We start from the raw sequence: 19,468 nt of genomic DNA, 5'->3' as shown, positions 1-19,468 counted from the left end.
TCAAAGCCAGTCTAGTCTACAGAGCGAGATCCAGGACAGGCACCAAAGCTACACAGAGAAACCCTGTCTCGGGGGCGGGGGTGGGGGCGGGGAGGGGCAGAATATCAGCCAACACTTTGATGAGACAAGTAGAAAATCGACCTTCAGTTTTTCCCTGTTCCCATGGAGATACCATATCCCATAACTTAGTGCCCACATGAAACATGGACTCAGGAGTCCACACACCTGAGCCATACTTTCTGGTATATTGGTCAGTTACCTGAACCAGCATCTACACCCATGAACCCCTCCCAGAGTCACTGGGGCCCTTTCATTGTCCCTTAGCCCCTGCTCAACCCTCTCCCCGCTGGGTCTCCCGGCACCCAGGCTCTGTCACAGCCCGTGATGGTTGAGCTGACATTTCCTCTCCTCTCCGCCCATCCTCCCGCCCCTCCCCGGCAGGCTCGCTGGTTCTCACACTAAGTCGACCAGCCTATGAACAAACTCCCAAATTACAAGCCCGAGTCCAGGGACAGGAGCCGAGATCAAACAGGGCTGTGCTTTTCAAAGAGTCCACCCCAGAGGCAGCCAGCACACATGAGCCCGATTGTTATTATCTAGAGGAGACAGAAAAGCTAGACCAAGGGAACACCAGCCATATTACAGGGTGACTCAGGGACCATCCAGCAATTTCCAACGGTCCCACCCGGGGAACTAATTGGCACATGGAGCAGGGAGTGACCTTTGATCCTTCCAGACAGCCATGCATGCAGCAGGCTTACCAGACAACTTGGATAACCCCGAGGCCAGGTTTTAACAGCATGGTTTGGGAAAAGCACAGGAAAGCCCTGCACTTGAAGTAGCCCAGGCCTGCTCCCTGAAAAAACTGCTGAGGGAGGCAATGAGGGGCCTCCCCCTCCTCCTCCTCCATGGGCCTGGGGTGGGGAGCACACCCCCAGCATGCAACCAATCATAACCGCAAACGCCAGGATGGTTGCCGGGGCCCTGCCCAAATGTGTCTAGGCATGCCCTGGCGGCCATTGGCGGGTCCCCGAGGCTCTCTAAGAGGCCCAAGGGAGCAGTTCCTCCCCACAGGCCACTCACCTGACACAGACACCTCCATGAGGGCCTCCAGAGGCCGGTTGTTGTCCAGGTCCCTGCTGAGCTGAAGCTCTCCCGTGGCGGGATCCAGCAGCAGCAGACTCAGCTCATTGCCCTGAAGAAAGGTGTAGTTGAGGCTGTCGGATAGGTCAGGGTCATGGGCTGGGATGCGGCCGATCACGCCACTGGGGAAGCTATTGGATTTATTGGTGACATAGTTGTTGAAGAGGATCTGGAAGTCAGGCAGCTCGGGTGGATTGTCATTCTGGTCCAGGAGACGGATGTGCACGGTCGCCCGGCTTACTAGAGGAGCAGATGTGGCCTGCACCACCAACATATAGTCCCTCCGGACCTCAAAATCCAGCTCCACCAGAGCACGGAGGTCGCCACTCAGTAGGTCCAGCTGGAAGACCTCAGGCACGTTGCCTTCCACGATCTGATACATGATCTGGGCGTTGGGACCTTCATCGGGGTCGCTGGCCCTTATTCTTGCCACCACTGAACCCACAGGGCTGTTCTCCTCCACAAACAGCTCTAGCTCATCCTTCTCAAACACTGGGGGGTTGTCGTTGATGTCCAAGACAGTCACCTGGATTTCCACTGAGGCACTGAGGGGGTTAGGGTTCCCCCGGTCTACAGCTAGAGCGTGAAGGTTGTACACGGCCACATTCTCTCTGTCCAGCCGGCGCTGGGTACGGATCACACCAGACGTGGGCTCGATGTAGAAGTCTCCATCACCATCATCCCCACCCTGGAAAGTGTACAGGAGGCGGCCATTAGGGCCCGAGTCCCTGTCAGTAGCAGAGACCTGGAGGACACTGGTAGATGGGGGGGCATCCTCGAAAACAGAACCCTGGTAGAAATCCCGCAGGAATCTGGGCGCATTGTCGTTGGCATCGAGGATAAGGATCTCCAGAGAGGTGGTGTCTGACTTCTGAGGAATGCCGTTGTCCTGAGCTGTGATGGCCAGTGTGTAGGCAGCCTGGTCTTCATAGTCAAGCTCCGTCATGGTATAGATGGTGCCGGTGTCCGGGTCAATTCGGAACTGTGGTACTGGATCCTCTAGCACATAGGTGATGCGGGCATTCTCTCCTGTATCTTCATCTGTGGCACTGATGGTGGCAATGGAGGTGCCCACGGGCCGGTCTTCACTAACGCTAACCGTGTAGTGGGAGCTCTGGAAGACCGGCCTGTGGGTATTGGCATCAGTGACATTGATAAAGACCTGTGCAGTGTGTGAACGCGTGCCATCCGACGCAGTCACAGCCAGCACATACTGCCGTTCCTGCTTGTAGTCCAGGGGCAGGGCCAAGGTAATGAGGCCACCACCACTCTGGCTGCTGAGTGCAAAGCGGTTCCGGGTGTTGCCGCCTGTCAGCTGGTAGGTGATCACACTGTTGGCATCACGGTCTCGGGCTCTTAGGGTCAGCACGCTGCTCCCCACAGCTGCATCCTCGTTCAAACGCAGCTCATACACAGGCTGTGTGAACATTGGGTCATTATCGTTTACATCCAGCACTGTGATGGACACACTGGCGGAGGAGCTCATGGGTGGTGAGCCATGGTCCACAGCTTCTACCCCAAAGCTATAGTGTTCTATTTCCTCACGGTCCAACTCTGCACACACAGTAATCCAACCAGAGCTGTTATGGATCTGGAAGGGGAAGTCTGGAGCAGAGGCAGGGTTCTCCGGGTCAACACTGCCGCCCCCCGAGATAGGCGCGGTGTCCACCAGGCGATACTGCAGCCTGGCATTCTCCCCTGCATCCGCATCCACTGCTTGGATGTGCAGCACCGAGTGGCCCAGGGGCACATTCTCCAGCACCGCAGCCTGGAAAGGGCTACTCACAAAGATGGGAGCATTGTCGTTCACATCTAACACCTGCACTGAGACCAGCCCTGAGGAATTAATGAGAGGAGGCCGGCCCCCATCCTGCGCCTTGATTCGTAGGGTGTACTCCCGGATGGCCTCAAAGTCCAGGGGGTTGATGACATCCAGGCTCCCACTAAGCGAATGCAGGTAGAACTGGCCCTTCAGGTTGCCACTGACAATGCTGTAGTGTATGGCTGCATTCTGCCCCTGGTCCCGGTCAGTGGCCTGGACCCGAAGCACAGCCGTGTTGACAGCTACGTCTTCCGGGACTTGAACCACATAGCGCTTCTCACTGAACTGGGGGTAGTTATCATTCTCGTCTTCTACCACTATGTGGACGGTGGCTGAGGCACTGAGTGGGCCTGGGTTTCGACCCTGGTCATTGGCCTCCACCAGCAGCTGGTACTCAGCCGCCTCCTCCCGGTCCACCACAGCCCGGGTGCGCACCACACCCGATCGTGCGTCTATCTCAAAGACACCACCCGCGCCCTCCAGCAGACGGTAGCGCATATTGGCGTTGGAAGGCGCATCCCCGTCGGTGGCACGGATGGTTAACACCTCATAGCCCACCTCGAGGTTCTCTCGAATCCGCTCTCGATACTCAGACTGCTCAAAGACTGGGCTGTGGTCGTTAGTGTCACTGACAGTTACGGTGAGGTAGGTGGCAGCTGAGCGCCGCGGGGAGCCGTGGTCCACAGCACTAACTTTAAGTACATGAGTGTCCTTGGTCTCGCGGTCCAGGGCGCGGGCTGTGGTCACTGCGCCCGTGGCCGCGTCGATGAGGAAGTAGCCATTGGAGCGCTCATCGAACAGCGCCTCCATCTGGTAACTCAGGCGTCCGGCTTCGCCTTCATCTGGGTCGTGTGCGCGCAGTTCTATGACCGCAGTGCCCGCGGGCTCGTTCTCAGGCACTGACACCTGGTAGCTGGGCAGCGGGAACTGCGGGCTCGTGCTGCTGCCCGCGCCCCGCCTGGACCGTCGCACCGCCCCCGCCCGGGGCTGGGGCAGGCTAGGCGACGATGGCGACACCGACGGCGACTCTGAGGGCGTCCCGGAGGTCGCCTCTATTACCAGTTCTACCCAGACGGCGCCGGCCGCGCGGCCCAGGGCGCACACCAGGCGCAAGCCCGCTGAGCCTCCCGGCGGCAGACAGATGGGTCCGCGCCTGCAGCGGGTCCCGGCCAGCGGCGGGCAGCTGCAGGCGGGGAAGGTGGTGATGGCCTCGAGCACCGAAGACAGCGAGGCTGCGCCGCCGCCTGGGGCCGGGAAGCAGAGCGCATCACCGAGCCCGGGCACGGAGCGGACGGCTCGAGAGCGCACCTCCGCACCGCGGACCGAGCGGCGCCGCAGCCGGACCCCACAGAGGGCACCGTAGGCGCGCGCCCTCAGTACCAGGCTCGGGGCCGTCGGGGAGTCGCGGGTGACCAACCGGACCTGCAGCGGCAGCAGCCTCCCTGTCAAGCGCGCACAGTCCCGAGTCCCCGAGCTTGGCCCACGCCGCCGACCCGCCGCCAGTCCCTCACGGTTCACGTCCAGCAACTCCCGAGATGTGCGCGCGCTATCCAACCTGTAGATCCAGCCCGGTCGGAGGGCGAAGGCGCGGGCCCCGCCGGGCACCCGCAGCTCCCAGGCGGCTGCTCCCAGCCCCAGAGCAGGCAGGGCGGCGGCGGCCAGCAATACCAGCGCGGGCAGCACGCGCGGCGGTGACGGCGCCATGGCCCGGAGCCGCAGCCCGAGCCGGGCGCCGGAGCACAATCCATGCACCCGGCGCACCTCCGCATCCACCCGGCACAGCCGGGGGGCGGCTCCCGCGCGCCCGGCGCCGGGCCCTCGGGGCGGCCCGCGCTCTGCCTCCCCGGGGGCCCTGGCGAGGACACCGGGGGCCGCGCGCCCGGCCTCCCGCGCAGCTTCCACTTCGAGAGCACTTTGCGAAAGTTTGCCAAGTTGGTTTCAAGATGGCTCCTCGGCGCGTCCCGGGAGGGCGCCGCGCATCAACCTGCAGCAGCGCTGGCTCCAGGCGGCTCCAGGTGGCCCCAGCACCGACTCCGCTGGGCGGGCGTGGGAAGCTGGGCGGGCCCGGGGCGGGGCGGGGGCTGCGAGCACCGCACGGCCTGCAGACCTAGGCGGCGGATTGCTGGCTGGGCGGTGTGTTTCGCCTGCGCCCCCGCCGCCCGCGCTCTCCCCGCCCCCGGCCCCGCCCCGCCCCCTCCCAGTCTCTCATTGTTCAGCCCTGGGCCGGGAATGGAGGTGGTGGGGAGCGGGAGGCAGCCGGGAGGTGCGCGCCCGGATGATCTCCATGGAGACGTGGGGGCGCGGCCCGGGCGGGGGCTGGGGTTCGGCCCCCTCCCTTGCGGCCTCCCCACCCAGCCTCCGCGGGAGGCGGGGCCCTGGGAGACTGGCGCTCAACTACTGCCCTAGGGTCCCGGACCGTGTCTGCCACTGAGGCGCTGGCATAGTTCCTCCCGGGGCCGGGTGCGGTCCAAAGCCTCTCACCGCACCTGGCAGGGCTGATCATCGAGATAGCCGTCCCTGGCGTCTTGAGGGTTAGACCCAGGGTTGCAAGACACAGAGATGCCGGAGGACTTCGGTAGTCTAGGCGGTAGCAGGGGACTGGGGACTGTTAGATTCGAGACACATGGTGGCTAAAAAGCTTGACTCCGGGCCAAAGTTCCTTAGATTTTGAAATCTAATGGGCAGCTAACCGGATTCGGGTCCCACTTTAAAGTTTAACTTTTAAATGGAAAGAAAAAGAATCTGGTTTGGAGGTGACAGCGCATGCTGTGGGGGCTAAACTTTGGTGGAGGCCACCACCTGTCACCAAACTACTAGTTACTGCCCATCAGGGGACAAGCCACCACGCTGGGGCAAGCTTTATGAGGGCTTGAGGAAAACAAGGGGAAGGGGCCTGAGAGCCTGTGAAGATGAGACAATCACTCACGCTCTTCGTGAAAGGGTGGGGCGTGGCTTTAGAGATGCAAGACAACGCCCAGACTTTTTAGGAGCACACCTTGGAGGCGGTGCCTAGAACTTGGGAGCGGAGAGGCGGAGCTTTGCAACATTTCCCCCACCCCCTTGAATGGGGTCCAAGCCCACAACAGCCCCAGTCATGGACGCACTGGGGCAGGCCTCTTGCCTTTGAAAGATTCCTCCTGGGAGCAGTTGAAGGAAGGACTCTGAAGGCTGCTTGGTCACCATCAGAGTTGGGGTTTCAATGCAGTCAGGGACCAGCATGGTGGCAACAGAGGACAGAATGGCTTTAGAAATGAGTCAAGGGATCTCCCGTCAGTATTTATAACACGTATCATAGATGTGCCTCCAGGTTTCCCCAGTTGCTGAAAACGATCCTTTCTTCCCACTGGCAACAATTGAGGACATAATACTGACCTTAAAAAAAATAGAGTTGTTTTGGACCCTTGTAAAGCTTGGGAGCCCTGTTCTAGAAATGTGTGTGAGGAGAGACGGGAAAGGACGGGACCAGGACCACTCTACCCCAGCCGACTACTGGGTGTGCACTTGCACTTGACTGGTAATAAAGTCAAGGTCCTGGAACCTCAAGAAGAAGAGCTCCCAGATGTGGGAGGGAGAAAGCTGGAGAACACACACACACACACACACACACACACACACCGCCACCGCAGTGCATGTTGCAATAGGGCTTTAAATAGGGTGGGTTGGGTTTAAATAAACGGAATTCAAATGTAGCGAGTAAGTTGGGTGTGGGCGCTTTTCCTGGAATCGGACACCTGCAAGCTGCAAGTTAACATTTCCTGGTCCCAGCGACCAGGCCAGACCACAAGGGCAAACTGGATTGAAATGCTGTCAGCAGAAGCCAATAGACAAGAGTTTTCTGTTCTCAGACAGATCAGGAGCAAGCCCCCGTCCATCGGGTGGGGGCAGCGGGTGCCCCTTTTCTGAACCTGCAGGTCCGGGCAGAGTTGGTTTCATGGTGCCACCAACTGCACGTGCTGCACACTCTTTCCCTGTGCACACTCAGGTCCACAGCGTGCACAGGTAAAGAGTGTAAAGGGGAGGGATAAACAGACAGGCTGTGGCTTGTGGTGGGGTTGCAGGGAGGTCCAGTAGCATCCTAGGGACAGAAATGGGGTGTGGTTCAGTGGTGGAGGTAGAGCGCTTGCCTAGCATGCTCTAGGCCTTGGCTTCTAGTCCCAGCACTAATAATAATAATAATAATAATAATAATAATAATAATAACAATAATAATAAAATATGCAGACTCCTTGTGAAAATGAATGTCATCTATCGGGGCCTGGGCATATGGCTACATGCTAGAGTACACACTTTATCATATGTCCACGACCAAGGAGAGGGAGGCTATAGCTTTAAGCTTTCATCCCATTTCCCACTGAGTCTATGCTAGGCCATGATCCAGTCACCCAGGTACTTACTGAAAAGAAGGCATACGCCTGGGGCTTTGTAGAGGGATGTGGAATAAAGTGGGAGGTGGCCTCATCGGGTACAGGCTGGAGGATATCCCCTAGCCTGGGTTTCTAGCTGGCCACTATCTTGCTCATATGTCTTTGGTTTTCAAGCTGGCTTTGAGCAAGGTGTTCTCCTTTACATTGCAAGCCCTCTGCGGCCTCCTTCGACTCTTAGGGCCTCCTTGTATTGGTGACACAGGAGGCTGAAGAGAAGCCTTGGAGCGGGCCATGCCCTTCTTGAGCTGACCCCTTGAGCTGACTACATGAGGCCACCTGTTCGTGATGATTGACATGTGTGAGATTGCTGCCACCATCCTCAGGGGAACGCCCCCCCCCGGCGGGGGGGGGGCTGTAACTGATGTTTCTATTTTGCAAGCACTCCAAGGTATTTTGTATGAACTCAAGTGTTTTTAAAAATAGAAACAATAAAAAATAATAAGCAGAAACTATGAATTTCTAGAGTTGAGTGTGTGTTCAAAGTACTTTCTGTGGGGGGGCTTGAATTGAGACCCACATGAACTTTGGCCTTGGTTCCTTACATGGTGCATTTCTGAACCAGCTTTTGAACAGCAAACACACACCCCCTCCAAGACCATCCTGCAGGGCCAGTCCAGGTGCGGTGTGATCCACTCCTCTGCTTTTAGAGTCCTCTGTTCTTGGGAAAACAGAGCTGGGTCCATCCACCACCCACCAGGCACTGGCACTCTCATGGTTTGGTGGGGTTCGATTCATGGAAAATCATGAAAGTTGCAACATGCAACAAAAACTGAGCCCTGAATTAATTAGGATGCTAATAGAGGCAGGAGAATGAAGGGATTTAGATCCTAATCACCCGTGTCTTCTGGCCTGGCTTCTCAGAGACTGGGATAACTCACAACAAAAAAGGAAAAAAAATGTCCTGCTAGCAAGGCACAGAACCAGCCCAAACATTAGCACCACCATTCTACTTCATCACAGATGTGGCTACCCCGGGTCCCTGCATAGGACCGATGGGACTGGATCTCTCAGGTGTCCCCTGAGATGCCAGCCCCTTATCCACCTGTATAACTTTTAGGGAAACCCAAGCTTCAAAAAAGATCACGGCCTAAGCAGAAATGCTGTCTTCCCACTGACTGTAAATGGGGTGAATACAGGGCAACTCAACTCATGTCCAGAACCTCCTTGTAATCTCTCTGGGTGGAGAGGGAAGACAATGTATTCCTCACCCCTACTGCACACCTTCCCTAGCTTTTGCCTCCTTAGGTCCCCAATATTCATGGTTAGTACACCCTGCATAGGACCGATCTCCAGGCTGCACTGGCCCCTAGTGGCTGAGTGATGTCTCTGCCTCTCAGAATATTCCAAGGCGTCATCTCCTATTCCCTGCAAGTGCCCTGGAGCGCATGGAGATGGCAAGGACAATAGCCTGGGCTCCAGGCTGCTGCACTGAGAACCACACTCCAGATGGAGTGTGCACTCCAAGGGGCGAAAACCTGCATCTCAAGCATCCCCTGAACATGCAGCCCCTGCTCCAGAGATTCTTGAGCCTCTCAAGGTCTGCCTGCTGCCCAAGGGTGCCCAGCTCTACTGTGAACAGTGGCAAACTGAGGCTCTGAGTGTACTGCAGGCTGTCTGAGCTGGTTGCTAGCCCGAGGAAGGAATGTACCAGAGCACCTGGAAGGGTCAGCTGCTGCAGCTGAGGGAAACCACACAAAGGAAAGCCATCTGGGATGGATTGGAAACTGCAGAAAGAAGATGGCAGTATGCAATCAGAGCCTCAACCACCCTGCTTATGTCCCAGGACCGAACGTCCCTGTATTCCTGTCCCTGGTGTTACAGCTGTTATTATCTCCGAGTCCCCATCAAATACACACCCGTGAGGTTGACATGGGAGAGGTACCACTGTCTTGCTTGATGGTGTTCTTTCCTTCCGCACTTCCCGTTTGGGTGAAGAGAGGTTTAAGACTTGCTGTAGCATGGTAGCTAGGATGGGCGAGGTGATGTCTCCAGCTACCACTTACATGACGATTCTAATGTTTTTTAGCCCGCTGTACAAGAAGCTTTGTAAGTAAAATCTTAACATTTTAAAAAGAAAAGACCTCATGTGGGCAGAAGTTCACCTTTCTCAAAGCTTATGACTGGGTGAGTGTGAACTTATTCACCAGCTTAAGCTACTTTTACCATCAATTCCATAACATTTTCATCACCCCAGGCAACCTCAAATCAAGTCCAATCTTCCACACCCTAATCCCCCTCCACCCTCAGACCTGCTGGTCCACCTCCTGTCTGGATCCGTCTAGTCCAGAAGCTTTATAGTAAGCTCTTGACGCTTGCCTGTGTGCCAAGTCTTTGTCCCTCAGTGCGACATCCGCTCTTACATCCTTCCCTGAAGGCTTAGTCTCTGTGGTGTGGGTGTTCCACGGTCCAATTAGCCAGTCATCAGTGGACTGGGGCATTGATTCTACCCTAATTAATTAATTATTAATTAATTAGCTAATTAATTAATTAATGTTAACTGTTTGGAGTAATCTTTCCCTTTCTTTTAGTTTCCTGTTCCTTCCCTCTTTCCTTCCCCCTCCTCCCTCCCCCCTTCTTTTTTCCTCCCTTCCTCCCTCCTTTCTTCCTCCCTCTTCCTATTCTTCCTTCCATGCTAGCTTCAAATTCACCATCCTCCTGCCTCCGATTTTGAAGTACTAGGATTACGCAACACCTGACTCTCCCTTCCTTTTGAGTGTGGCAAAAAGAACAAGATACTGTTCTCTGTACAAAATTGCACATGAAAATCTTTGAATTTCTTTATTTTCCCATTTTTTACTTTATTGCTACAACTCCATCAGGGACTTACCCTGGGGACTTTCCTTTGTCCCTGACGGGCACACAGAGGAATGCTAAAGCTGACCCAAGGCAAGGCAGGCTGGTGGTGTCTGAGGGGATTTAGCTGCCTCCTGCTCCACACCATCAACTGTCCTTGATACTTGTGGCTGGACTTAGGGGACTGTGGAGAACATAAAAATGGTCATATTTGGGCTGGAGTTTTAGGACAACTCAGTGGGCCTTGCTTGTGGAGTGAGACATCAAGGGTCCCTCACCATCTTGGGTGGTGACAGAGCAATCAGAGTCTAGGTCACTGAGCCAGATGTTAAAGCCCTTCCCCTGTCCCTCTAACCCTGTGACTAGCACACACTGGTGCTTCAGTGGAGAAGCCTTGTCTCTGCAGAAGCCCTGCAGGTATCAGGTGACAATTCACTCAAGCATCCTTCCTACCCACTGATGCAGAGGAGGTGGAGTGGCCCCCAAGGGTCTCCGGCCGGGGTTCTCTGATAGCCTACTTGTGGGATAATCTTTCTGTTCACTGTGAAGATGTGTCTCTGCCAAGGCATCTCCTTATTGGTTTAATAAAGAGATGAACAGCCAATAGCTAGGCAGGAAAGGATAGGTGGGACTTCTGGGCAGAGATTGGAACTCTGGGAAGGAGGGAGGGGGATTCGCCTAGCAGACATGGACCAAGTGGGACACACAGTACTGAGCAGAGGTAACAAGCCTCATGGCAGAACATAGATGAATATAAATTGGTTGATTTAAAAGAACTAGTTGGGAACAAGCCTAAGCTAAGACCAAGCTTTCATGATTAATAAGAAATCTCCGTGTCATTGTTTGGGAGCTGGTGGTCCAAAGAAAATCTGACTACATTTGGTGTCCAGCATGGAGGCCCATAAATCCAAGCATAGGGACTGTGAGCAGCTGATTCAATACTCTGGGTGGGGGTGGGGTGGGGGAGATTAGGTAGAAATGCCTCCCACAGTTCAGCCCAGCAATTTCCCAGGTGGATAAACAGGGCTCCCAGCAGGTGCCCATGAGCATGAGGCTAGGCTCTCATGGAAAGGCAAACAGTGGCTGTGGCCCAGAACCAGTGGGGTAGCCTGATGGACCCACCTGAGGGGGGCGGAGCCAGCCACCAGTGCCATACAGAAGGTATCCTGGCCCTTTAAGGCTTGGCTCACACAGGCAGAAAGCCACATAAAAAAGCCAGATCCAAACCAAGAAAACATCTGATCAGATACAGTATGCTTGAAAATGTGTTTAGGTGCTGAAGAAAGAAAAGAAAATGAGTAAAGACAGCCACAGAGAAACAATAAATAGTTTAAAAATAATAAAGAGAATAAAGTAATTATAAAAAGAATGAGCTGTGTAAAGATGAGAAATATTATAACACAGGATGTCTGCATCCTATATAGTGCTTTATTATTTTAAAAATTTTTAAATACTAATGAACAAAAAGCAACAGCTCCTGAGAGATATTAGACTGTGGGAAAAAATACTAAATTAAATCATCCTATATATTTTAAGGATGTCTTAACTTCAGAATGGAAGTCAGGACATGTATTGTGTCAGGGGAGAGGCTATGTATGCCTTTGCTTCTGCAAGAAATGAAAAGCTAGGATTTCTTCAAAATTAATAAAGATCAGATTTGACTGGGGGAAACCTGAAAATCTTGGCTGCAGACATAGAAGAAGAAACCAAGAAAAACTACAAGACAGGTGATGTATATGCTGATCCCTCTACATGGGAACAGCTCTGAGACTGGATGAGATATGATAAAGCTTGTTGGCTACAGAGTCCTCATGACTTATTACATGCCATCCTTCCACATGGCATGGATGGAGATTTATATTATAATTTGGTTATTCAGTCCAAATGGACTTGTAAGTTAACAGATGCCTTTTACCTGCTCAAACATAGAACAGAGAATCATCCTTAGCAGATCTGTGCACACTGCACATTTCATACTTGTACTAATGCAGATATCTATGTCACCTTTAAAAGTTTGTGTGTTTTCAGAACAAAGGGACCAGATGTCAATGAAGACAAGACAAGCAGCCCAGGTGAGCTAGCCTCTCAGAATGCCTCTGTTGCAGTTTCTTCAAAAATCTGCATCCAGAACAACTTCAAAGCTGCTAGCTGAGCCGGGTGGTGGTGGTGCACGCCTTTAATCCCAGCAGTCGTAGGCAGAGCCAGGTGGATCTCCATGAGTTGAAGCCCATCCTGGTCTACAGAGCAAGATCCAGGACAGGCACCAAAAATACACAGAGAAATCCTGTCTCCAAAAAAAGCTGCTAGCTGAGATGGTCCAGCCTCACAGACTACTCCAGCCAGGACTCCAGATAAGCTCTTCACGTTTTATCACATGGAGACTGGACAGAAAAAAAAGATATAGCTAGCTCTCTCAGGACTTGACCATTATCCAAATTTTCTCGGGGTCCTCTAAAGATGTTATCACCCCCAGACAACAGGAAGTAATTTTAAGAACATGATGCCCACCTTCCTGAGAGGCGGGGTGGGTGTCTTTTGGTTGTTCAGTGGGTTATGGATGTTTGTCATTGTTTAGGGCGATTATTGCAAGTTGTTATTGGTCATGGTCAGGGAGGAAACTAAGCAAAGGAAGTTAGATTCAGGGATCTCTTTCTGAAAAGAAAAAAAGGGAGCTATAGTAATGATAGGATAGAAGGGTAGATTATTGAATATACTTTTAGACTAAAAAGCAACTACTAGTCTTAAATATTTTACATTGGCATGGAGTTTTGTATATTGATACAAATTTAAGGTTATTTTTGTTACAACATACTGCAAGAGTTTGTGACTATGCAACTCATTTAAAATTGTAATGTAAAATTTTAATCCTTGAAAGCTATTATTACAAACTGTTTAGGTTAATTAAGATAGCAATCAAACTTGTAAGAGTTTAGATGTAGGCAGAAATTGGCTTTATTTAGCCTCATGTATTTTAGATAGATAGGTGGTCTTCAAACATTTCAGAGATCTACAGAATATGGTATTTAAGATGTTTTAATAACATAAGACTTTTCATGACAGTGAGACATGTCTGCTCCTGGCAGCACCAATCTACTTCAAAGAAGATGATGGGCATTGAAGAACCTCTATATGGAGTTTGCTTTCATTGTGGCAAAATTATCCACTGGGCAAGAAACTGCCCTTGCCTCCACTGCTGACAGTATGCTGTCAGAACTGGATAAGCAGGACACAAAAGAAGGCAACTGCTAAACTTTGCCAAGACAAGGTAGGGTAGTCCTTCAAAATTCCTGCTTCACAGAAAAGTCTGTAAGATATTCTAGACCTGCAGGCCAAAGATGGATACCTCAATGTTGCAGAGGAACCTTGGGTGACTGTTCAGGCAGCCAGCTGTCCCTGTCATTTCTGTAGTTTTGGAAGTTGTTTGCTCTGCACTTCCTGTTTACTCAGGCAATGTGTTATCCTTCTGGGGTCTCTGATGGGGGCTGAAACCTACACAGTTATAGTTTTACTCTTTTCCTTGTTACCAAATTCAGAAAAGAAACTTACAAAAGAGATGTAACATGAATAAGGTTGAGAGACATAAATACTTAAATTGTTTATCTAAGAAAATGTTTTAAGGTCTAAAGGATATTTTTAGATTGGTAATACAAGTTATGATAGAAAGTGATTTAGGTATAAAACTTTGAACTCACCAAAATAAAGTAGGTAATAGAGTACTTTCTCCAAATTTGCCAAATACAAATGGATTGAACATTGTGAAAGTAATTCTTACCTGATAATTGTTCTTATTGTATATAGTTTTACTATGTAGAGTTAAAACCTTTCCTTTTTATTTAGACAAAAAGGGGAAAATATGGGATATTTTTTTGTACACTGTGAAGATGTGTCTCTGCCAAGGCACCTTCTGATTGGTTTAATAAAGAGCTGAATGGCCAATAGCTTGGCAGGAGAAACCAGGCAGGACTTCCAGGCAGGCAGAGATAGGAACTCTGGGAAGAAGAGGGGGGAATTCACCAGCCAGACATGGAGGAAGTGGGATGCATGGTATTGAGCAGAGGTAATGAGCCATGTGGCAAAACATAGATGAATACAAATGGGTTAATTTAAGTTATAAGAACTAGTTGGGAACAAGCCTAAGCTAAGCTAAGTCCAAACTTTCAGAATTAATAAAAAGTCTCTGTGTCGTTTGGGAGCTGGTGATTCAAAGAAAATTTGACTAATACCTACTTGCTTCTGCAGGGAAGACATGGCTGGACACATGCACGTGATGGCCCTTTCTTGTTGATTTCTTTGGTTCAACTGGTAAGACTTCTGGAATATAGGTGATGTGGGCAGGAATAATTTTCTCAGTGGTTCTACAGAGGATGGGGAAAGTATGGAAAAGGTAAAGTTGACAGCCATATCTGAATTTTAGTGTGTGTGTGTGTGTGTGTGTGTGTTAAGGTCTCACGTAACTCAGGCTGGTTCCACAGTCACTCTGTAGCTGAGGATGAACTTGAACTTCTGATCGCCCTGCTTTTAAAGATTACAACCATTTGCCACCACGTTTGATTTATACTGGAGATATAACCATGCATGCTAGGCAAGCACTCCACTGACTGAGTTACATCCCAACCCTGTAATTACAGCAGCTTAAAAAAAAAAATAAAATGAGGGTTGCAGAGACAGCTCAGCAGTTAAATGCTGCTCTTCCAAGAAGAGCCAAGTTCAGTTCCAGTGGCTCACACTTGCCTATTAATCCAGCTCCATGGGTTCCCATACCCTCTTCTAGACTACTCAGACACTGCCCTGACACACATACGAACACACGCCTGGTGGCACAGCTCTGTGATCCCAGCTGCATGAGAGGCAGAGGCAGGAAGATCGTGAACTGAATGCCAGCTTATACGAGAGTGGGACCCTGTCTCAAAAACAATAAAAATTAAAAGAGGACTGAGGCATGTAGCTCAGTAGTGCTTCACTTGCCTAGCATGAGAGAGGCCTTTGTACTAAATAAAAATAAACACACACACACACACACACACACACACACAATGAGAACCATAGTGCTCTGGTCTCAAAGCTGAGAACCACTCCTGTTGATGCTACTGTTGAGTTCCCTTCCTGGGACACTGGTGGCCATATCCAGGAGACTAAGGCATGGTGGAGGAGGACAAACACTTGTGACAGGTCAGCTCCAGTGACCAAAAACGTCTGGCTGTTTGGATCTCTGTCACACCAGGGAATGTCCTTCCCATATCTCTCCACTCCCGTTTTCACAGCTCTCAGTGCCAGAGTCCAGCCGCCCTACAGGGATGTGTCAGAGACAAAGCACAGGCCTCCTGACTTTGATCACACGGAGAGGGTAGAGGACATTTGCCAAGTACAGGCAAGGGCCACCCTCTCCAAAATGCTAGGACAGAACATGTGACCAAGTCCAAGAGGCTGCTTGGCTGTCGGCATGAATAGAGGCCCTTGAAAAAGAGAACCCCCAGTTTGAAAAGAACTGGGGCAGGGGTTGGCCATGCATGGCTTCCCAGCAAGAAATACCAACCCTGAGGAACCACCAGTGCTTAGGGGCTCCGTGATGCAGCTCTCCCCAGGGAGAAGAGGCAGGCTAAAGAGGCCCTCTTATCATGAAGACTGCCTCACAGAGTCTGCAGAGCTTGCTGAAATTTGGGCAGTGGGGGAGCCCCGGGGAACCAGCAGCATTGCTGGCAGAGGCCGTGGTCCCACGGGGCACAAACAATGAGTCAGGCTGAGATGGAATGCTATTGAGCATGCTGAGATCTGCAGCTTGGAAGAGACGCTCAGACCCTGCCCTGATCAAAAGAGAAGAAGATGGATTAGGACACTACAAATGGGCTCGAGCCCCCAGCCAGCCTCTGGGGGCCAGAAGGTACATGTTCTAAGTGCTGGAGGAGCCAGAACTGCACATCCAAGCTCACAGTCATGGCATTTGCGAGGGAGAGGGGAACCCAGGAAGCTATTGTTGGAGGGATTGGTTCCTTTAAATTCTGACTTCTGCTGCAGTTGGTTGATTGGCTTTTTAAAATTTTATTTATTATTTATTTTTACTTTATGTTTATTGGTGTTTTGCCATGGGTGTCAGGTCCCCTGGAACTGGAATTACAGACAGTTGTGAGCTGCCATGTGGGTGCTGGGAACTGAACCCAGGTCCTCTAGAAGAGCAGTCAGTGCTCTTAACCACTAAGCCATCTCCCCAGCCTCTTGACTGCCTTCTTTACATGACTGAGGGCCCATTGGCTTCTCTTGGCCACAGAATCCACTCAAAGTCCATCCTCTGGCCTCCCAGAGCCAACAATGAACTTGTTTGTGGAGCTTATGTCCCTGCCCTCTGGGAAGAGTGGGTGGAGCCTATGATGTCCCTGCCCTCTGGAAAGAGTGGGTGGAGCCTATGATGTCCCTGCCCTCTGGAAAGAGTGGGTGAAGCCTATGATGTCCCTGCCCTCTGGAAAGAGTGGTGCTGGTAGCAGCGGAAAAACCTGGCTGTGTAGGGCTGAAGAGATGGCTCAGCAGTTAAGAGCACCTGTTGCTCTTGTAGTTGACCTGGGTTCGGTTCCCAGCCCCCACACTGGATAGCTCACAGCCACCTGTTAACTCTAGCTCTAGGAGATCCAACACCCTTTTCTGGCCTCCTTGGGCACCTGCATGCACCTTGCACAGACAGATGACAAACAAGCACACACACAAACATATAAATAAAAAATAATTCTTAAAACAGTTCTCATGATGGTTTCAGGCACGTCTCTCTTCTCTCTGGGCCTCCATCTCCATCTCTTGTATCTCGTGTAACAAAATCTCACACTCCTGGGACTTGAACACAATAGTCCTGGATTATTTAATAGTCCTGGGGTTGGGCACTCTGCAATGGGTCTCAGCCAATACAGACATCAGATGTCAGGCGTGCCATCTACCTTTCTGCAGCCTGAGAGGGAGGGAACACCTTTTCTTGTCCAACTTTCTGATCTGAAACCACCTGCCTTCTTTGGCTCTTGACCCCTTCCTCCATTTTTTTCTTTTTAAAATTTATTTATTTTTATTTTCATGTGCATTGGTGTTTTGCCTGTGTGTATATCTGTGTGAGGGTGTTGGGTCCCCTAGAACTGGAGTTACAGACAGTTGTGGGCTGCCCTGTGGGTGCTGGGAACTGAACCCAGGTCCTCTGGAAGAGCAGCCAGTGCTCTTAACCACTGAGCCATCTCTCCAGCACTACCCTCCCCCCAACCCCTGAGCCTTCTTCTATTTTCAGAGTCAGCCATGGCAAGTTGAATCTTATATTTTGTCTTCCTGAAGCTGGCCCCTGCCTCCCTCCTTCACCAGACCAAATCCTTCTGGACACTGGGCCCATCCAGACAACACAGGGTCCTCCCCTGTCTGTCTCATAGTCAGCTGTTGAGCAATGCAAACATGCCTTACACGAGAATCCCCTGTGAGGGACTCTTGGCTCTATAACAGCTCAGGTTTCAGACACCAAGGCATAAACACCACCTAGAGGTGCTGAGGAGAACTCCTCAGCTCCCTAGAGCAAAGCTAGGACCCAAAGCAGGGTGGAGGAAGGGGGTGAGACACTGGCCACATACAGGTCTGTCCCTGGGATGGGGGCTCTCACAGGCCACAACAACCTTTCATGAAACAAAACCCTGGCCAGGTGTGGAAGGCAGAGAAGCAATGCTTGTGGCAGTGAGGCAGAGGCTGGAAGATAGGTTGAGGCTGCCTCTGTTGGAATCTTCTGGAAGCGTGTCGTTCAAACATAGGGCATCAAGGTAACCTGGTCAGTGAGCTGTAAGAGGCACGGGGACAAGATGGAGACGAGGCATGCCGAGCACCACAGCTGGTGTGGACTTCTTTGTTGCCGTGGCTCAACCTGGAACTCAGAGCCTCCAGGCAGCCAAGCCTTAGGGGAGCCATTTCTGAGAAGCTGAGACAAATGAACAGAGAAAGCATGAGCCTGAGATGGAAGGAAGAACTGTGTAGGGTGGGGCTAGAGTGCTCAGGAGAAGCAGAGCCTGGGCTTGTCCCTAAGGGTGGGACACAGACATTTCTTCCAAGGAGCTCCGTTTGGTCACAGACACACCCACTAAAACAGAGAATGAAGCTATTGGTTTTCAGGTGTTGTCCAATCCAGATGGAATGAACCTACGACTCTCCCCCTATCGCGAGTCATCCACGGTTCTTTCTCCTGTGCTCCAGCTGCTCCTTGGTCCTGAGCATCCTCAGAAGTGTCCACAAGATGACCAGCAAGGGTGCACTGGCAGGCCAAAGCCCAAAACTGAGGAAGAAGCAGGCACAGACCAGCCCCCTTCCACAGGCCACCCACAAACACTCACATCCTGAGTTCACTTTAAATACCTGCTCCAGGGCTGGCAAGATGGCTCATCAGGGAAAGGTGTCAGCTCCCAGGACACCCATAGTGAAGGGAGAACCGACTCCAGCAAGTTGACCTCTGACTTCCACATGTGCATCATTGCATGCACACACACACACACACACACACACACACACACACACACAAACAAAACAAATAAACAAATGCAATAAGTTAAATCTGCTCCAAGCAAGGTAAGAGCTGTCTTGGCAGCCAAGAACACCTTCCTACCATGCCCAGAGTGAGCCTTGAGTTGATTGACATTTGACAGTGAGGAGAATCTCTCCCCTGTGAGTGCTTCCTCCCCTGACATAGGCAAATGTCTACACAGGTAGCATTGTCAGACAAAAGCCTGCCTTCTAGGAAGACACCAGAGAAACAGCTAGAGCCAGAGACAAGTGACAAGCAGTTCTTTTTGCAAAGCAGAGTGGTGGGGGGCTAGGGAGAGGATACAAAACCCCTGTGTCAAACCGAAAACTTCAAAGTGGGGGAGAGTGTCATCTCTTAGGGACCTGGTGGTTCCCAAACCTGCCTGTCAATAGAGAGAGCCCTCCAGGAATTGTGGGCCTCTGCTTCCAAACCCTAGGTAAAGATACTTCAAAAGGACGATAGTTTCCCTGAGGAATGTGCGATCATAGGCCAGATCTCTATTCTTCCTGCGGAAGTCAAAACTCACTGCTCAGAGGCAGGGAAATCCCAACTCAAGAAATTAAAGTGGCTTCAGATTGAAAGCACTCCCTTATACCGGCAGAAGTAAACACGAGCCCTTCCTGGAGAGACCCCAGGGAGGCCTCAGACTTCTCCCAACAAAGATTGGTCTCATAGGAATCCAAACACAAGGAAACCAGCTGGAGAGACGGCTTGGTAGGTAAGGGTACTCGCTGCTCTTACAGAAGACCTGGGTTTGGTTCCCAGCCC

At 51.7% G+C, this 19,468-nt stretch overlaps 1 protein-coding gene across 3 annotated transcripts in view; it reads right to left on the bottom strand.

The window, feature by feature from the left end:
- The window catches only part of Celsr1 (cadherin EGF LAG seven-pass G-type receptor 1), a 138,608-nt gene extending 133,898 nt beyond the window's left edge, over positions 1-4,710 (bottom strand). For 2 of the 3 annotated variants that reach the window (XM_028878152.2, XM_028878154.2), the window contains exon 1: positions 1,084-4,710. In XM_028878152.2, coding sequence (XP_028733985.1) covers positions 1,084-4,669 — 3,586 coding nt within the window. In that variant the 5' untranslated portion in view covers positions 4,670-4,710. The remainder of the gene's footprint in view (positions 1-1,083) is intronic. The other variant, XM_028878153.2, reaches the window with a different exon arrangement.
- Positions 4,711-19,468: the final 14,758 nt, after the last annotated feature.

This window comes from Peromyscus leucopus, chromosome 20, assembly GCF_004664715.2.
Source record: "Peromyscus leucopus breed LL Stock chromosome 20, UCI_PerLeu_2.1, whole genome shotgun sequence".
Classification (NCBI taxonomy): Eukaryota; Metazoa; Chordata; class Mammalia; order Rodentia; family Cricetidae; genus Peromyscus; species Peromyscus leucopus.
The sequence above is the reverse complement of the archived record's forward strand: the minus strand, read 5'-3'. Positions and strand labels throughout refer to the sequence as shown.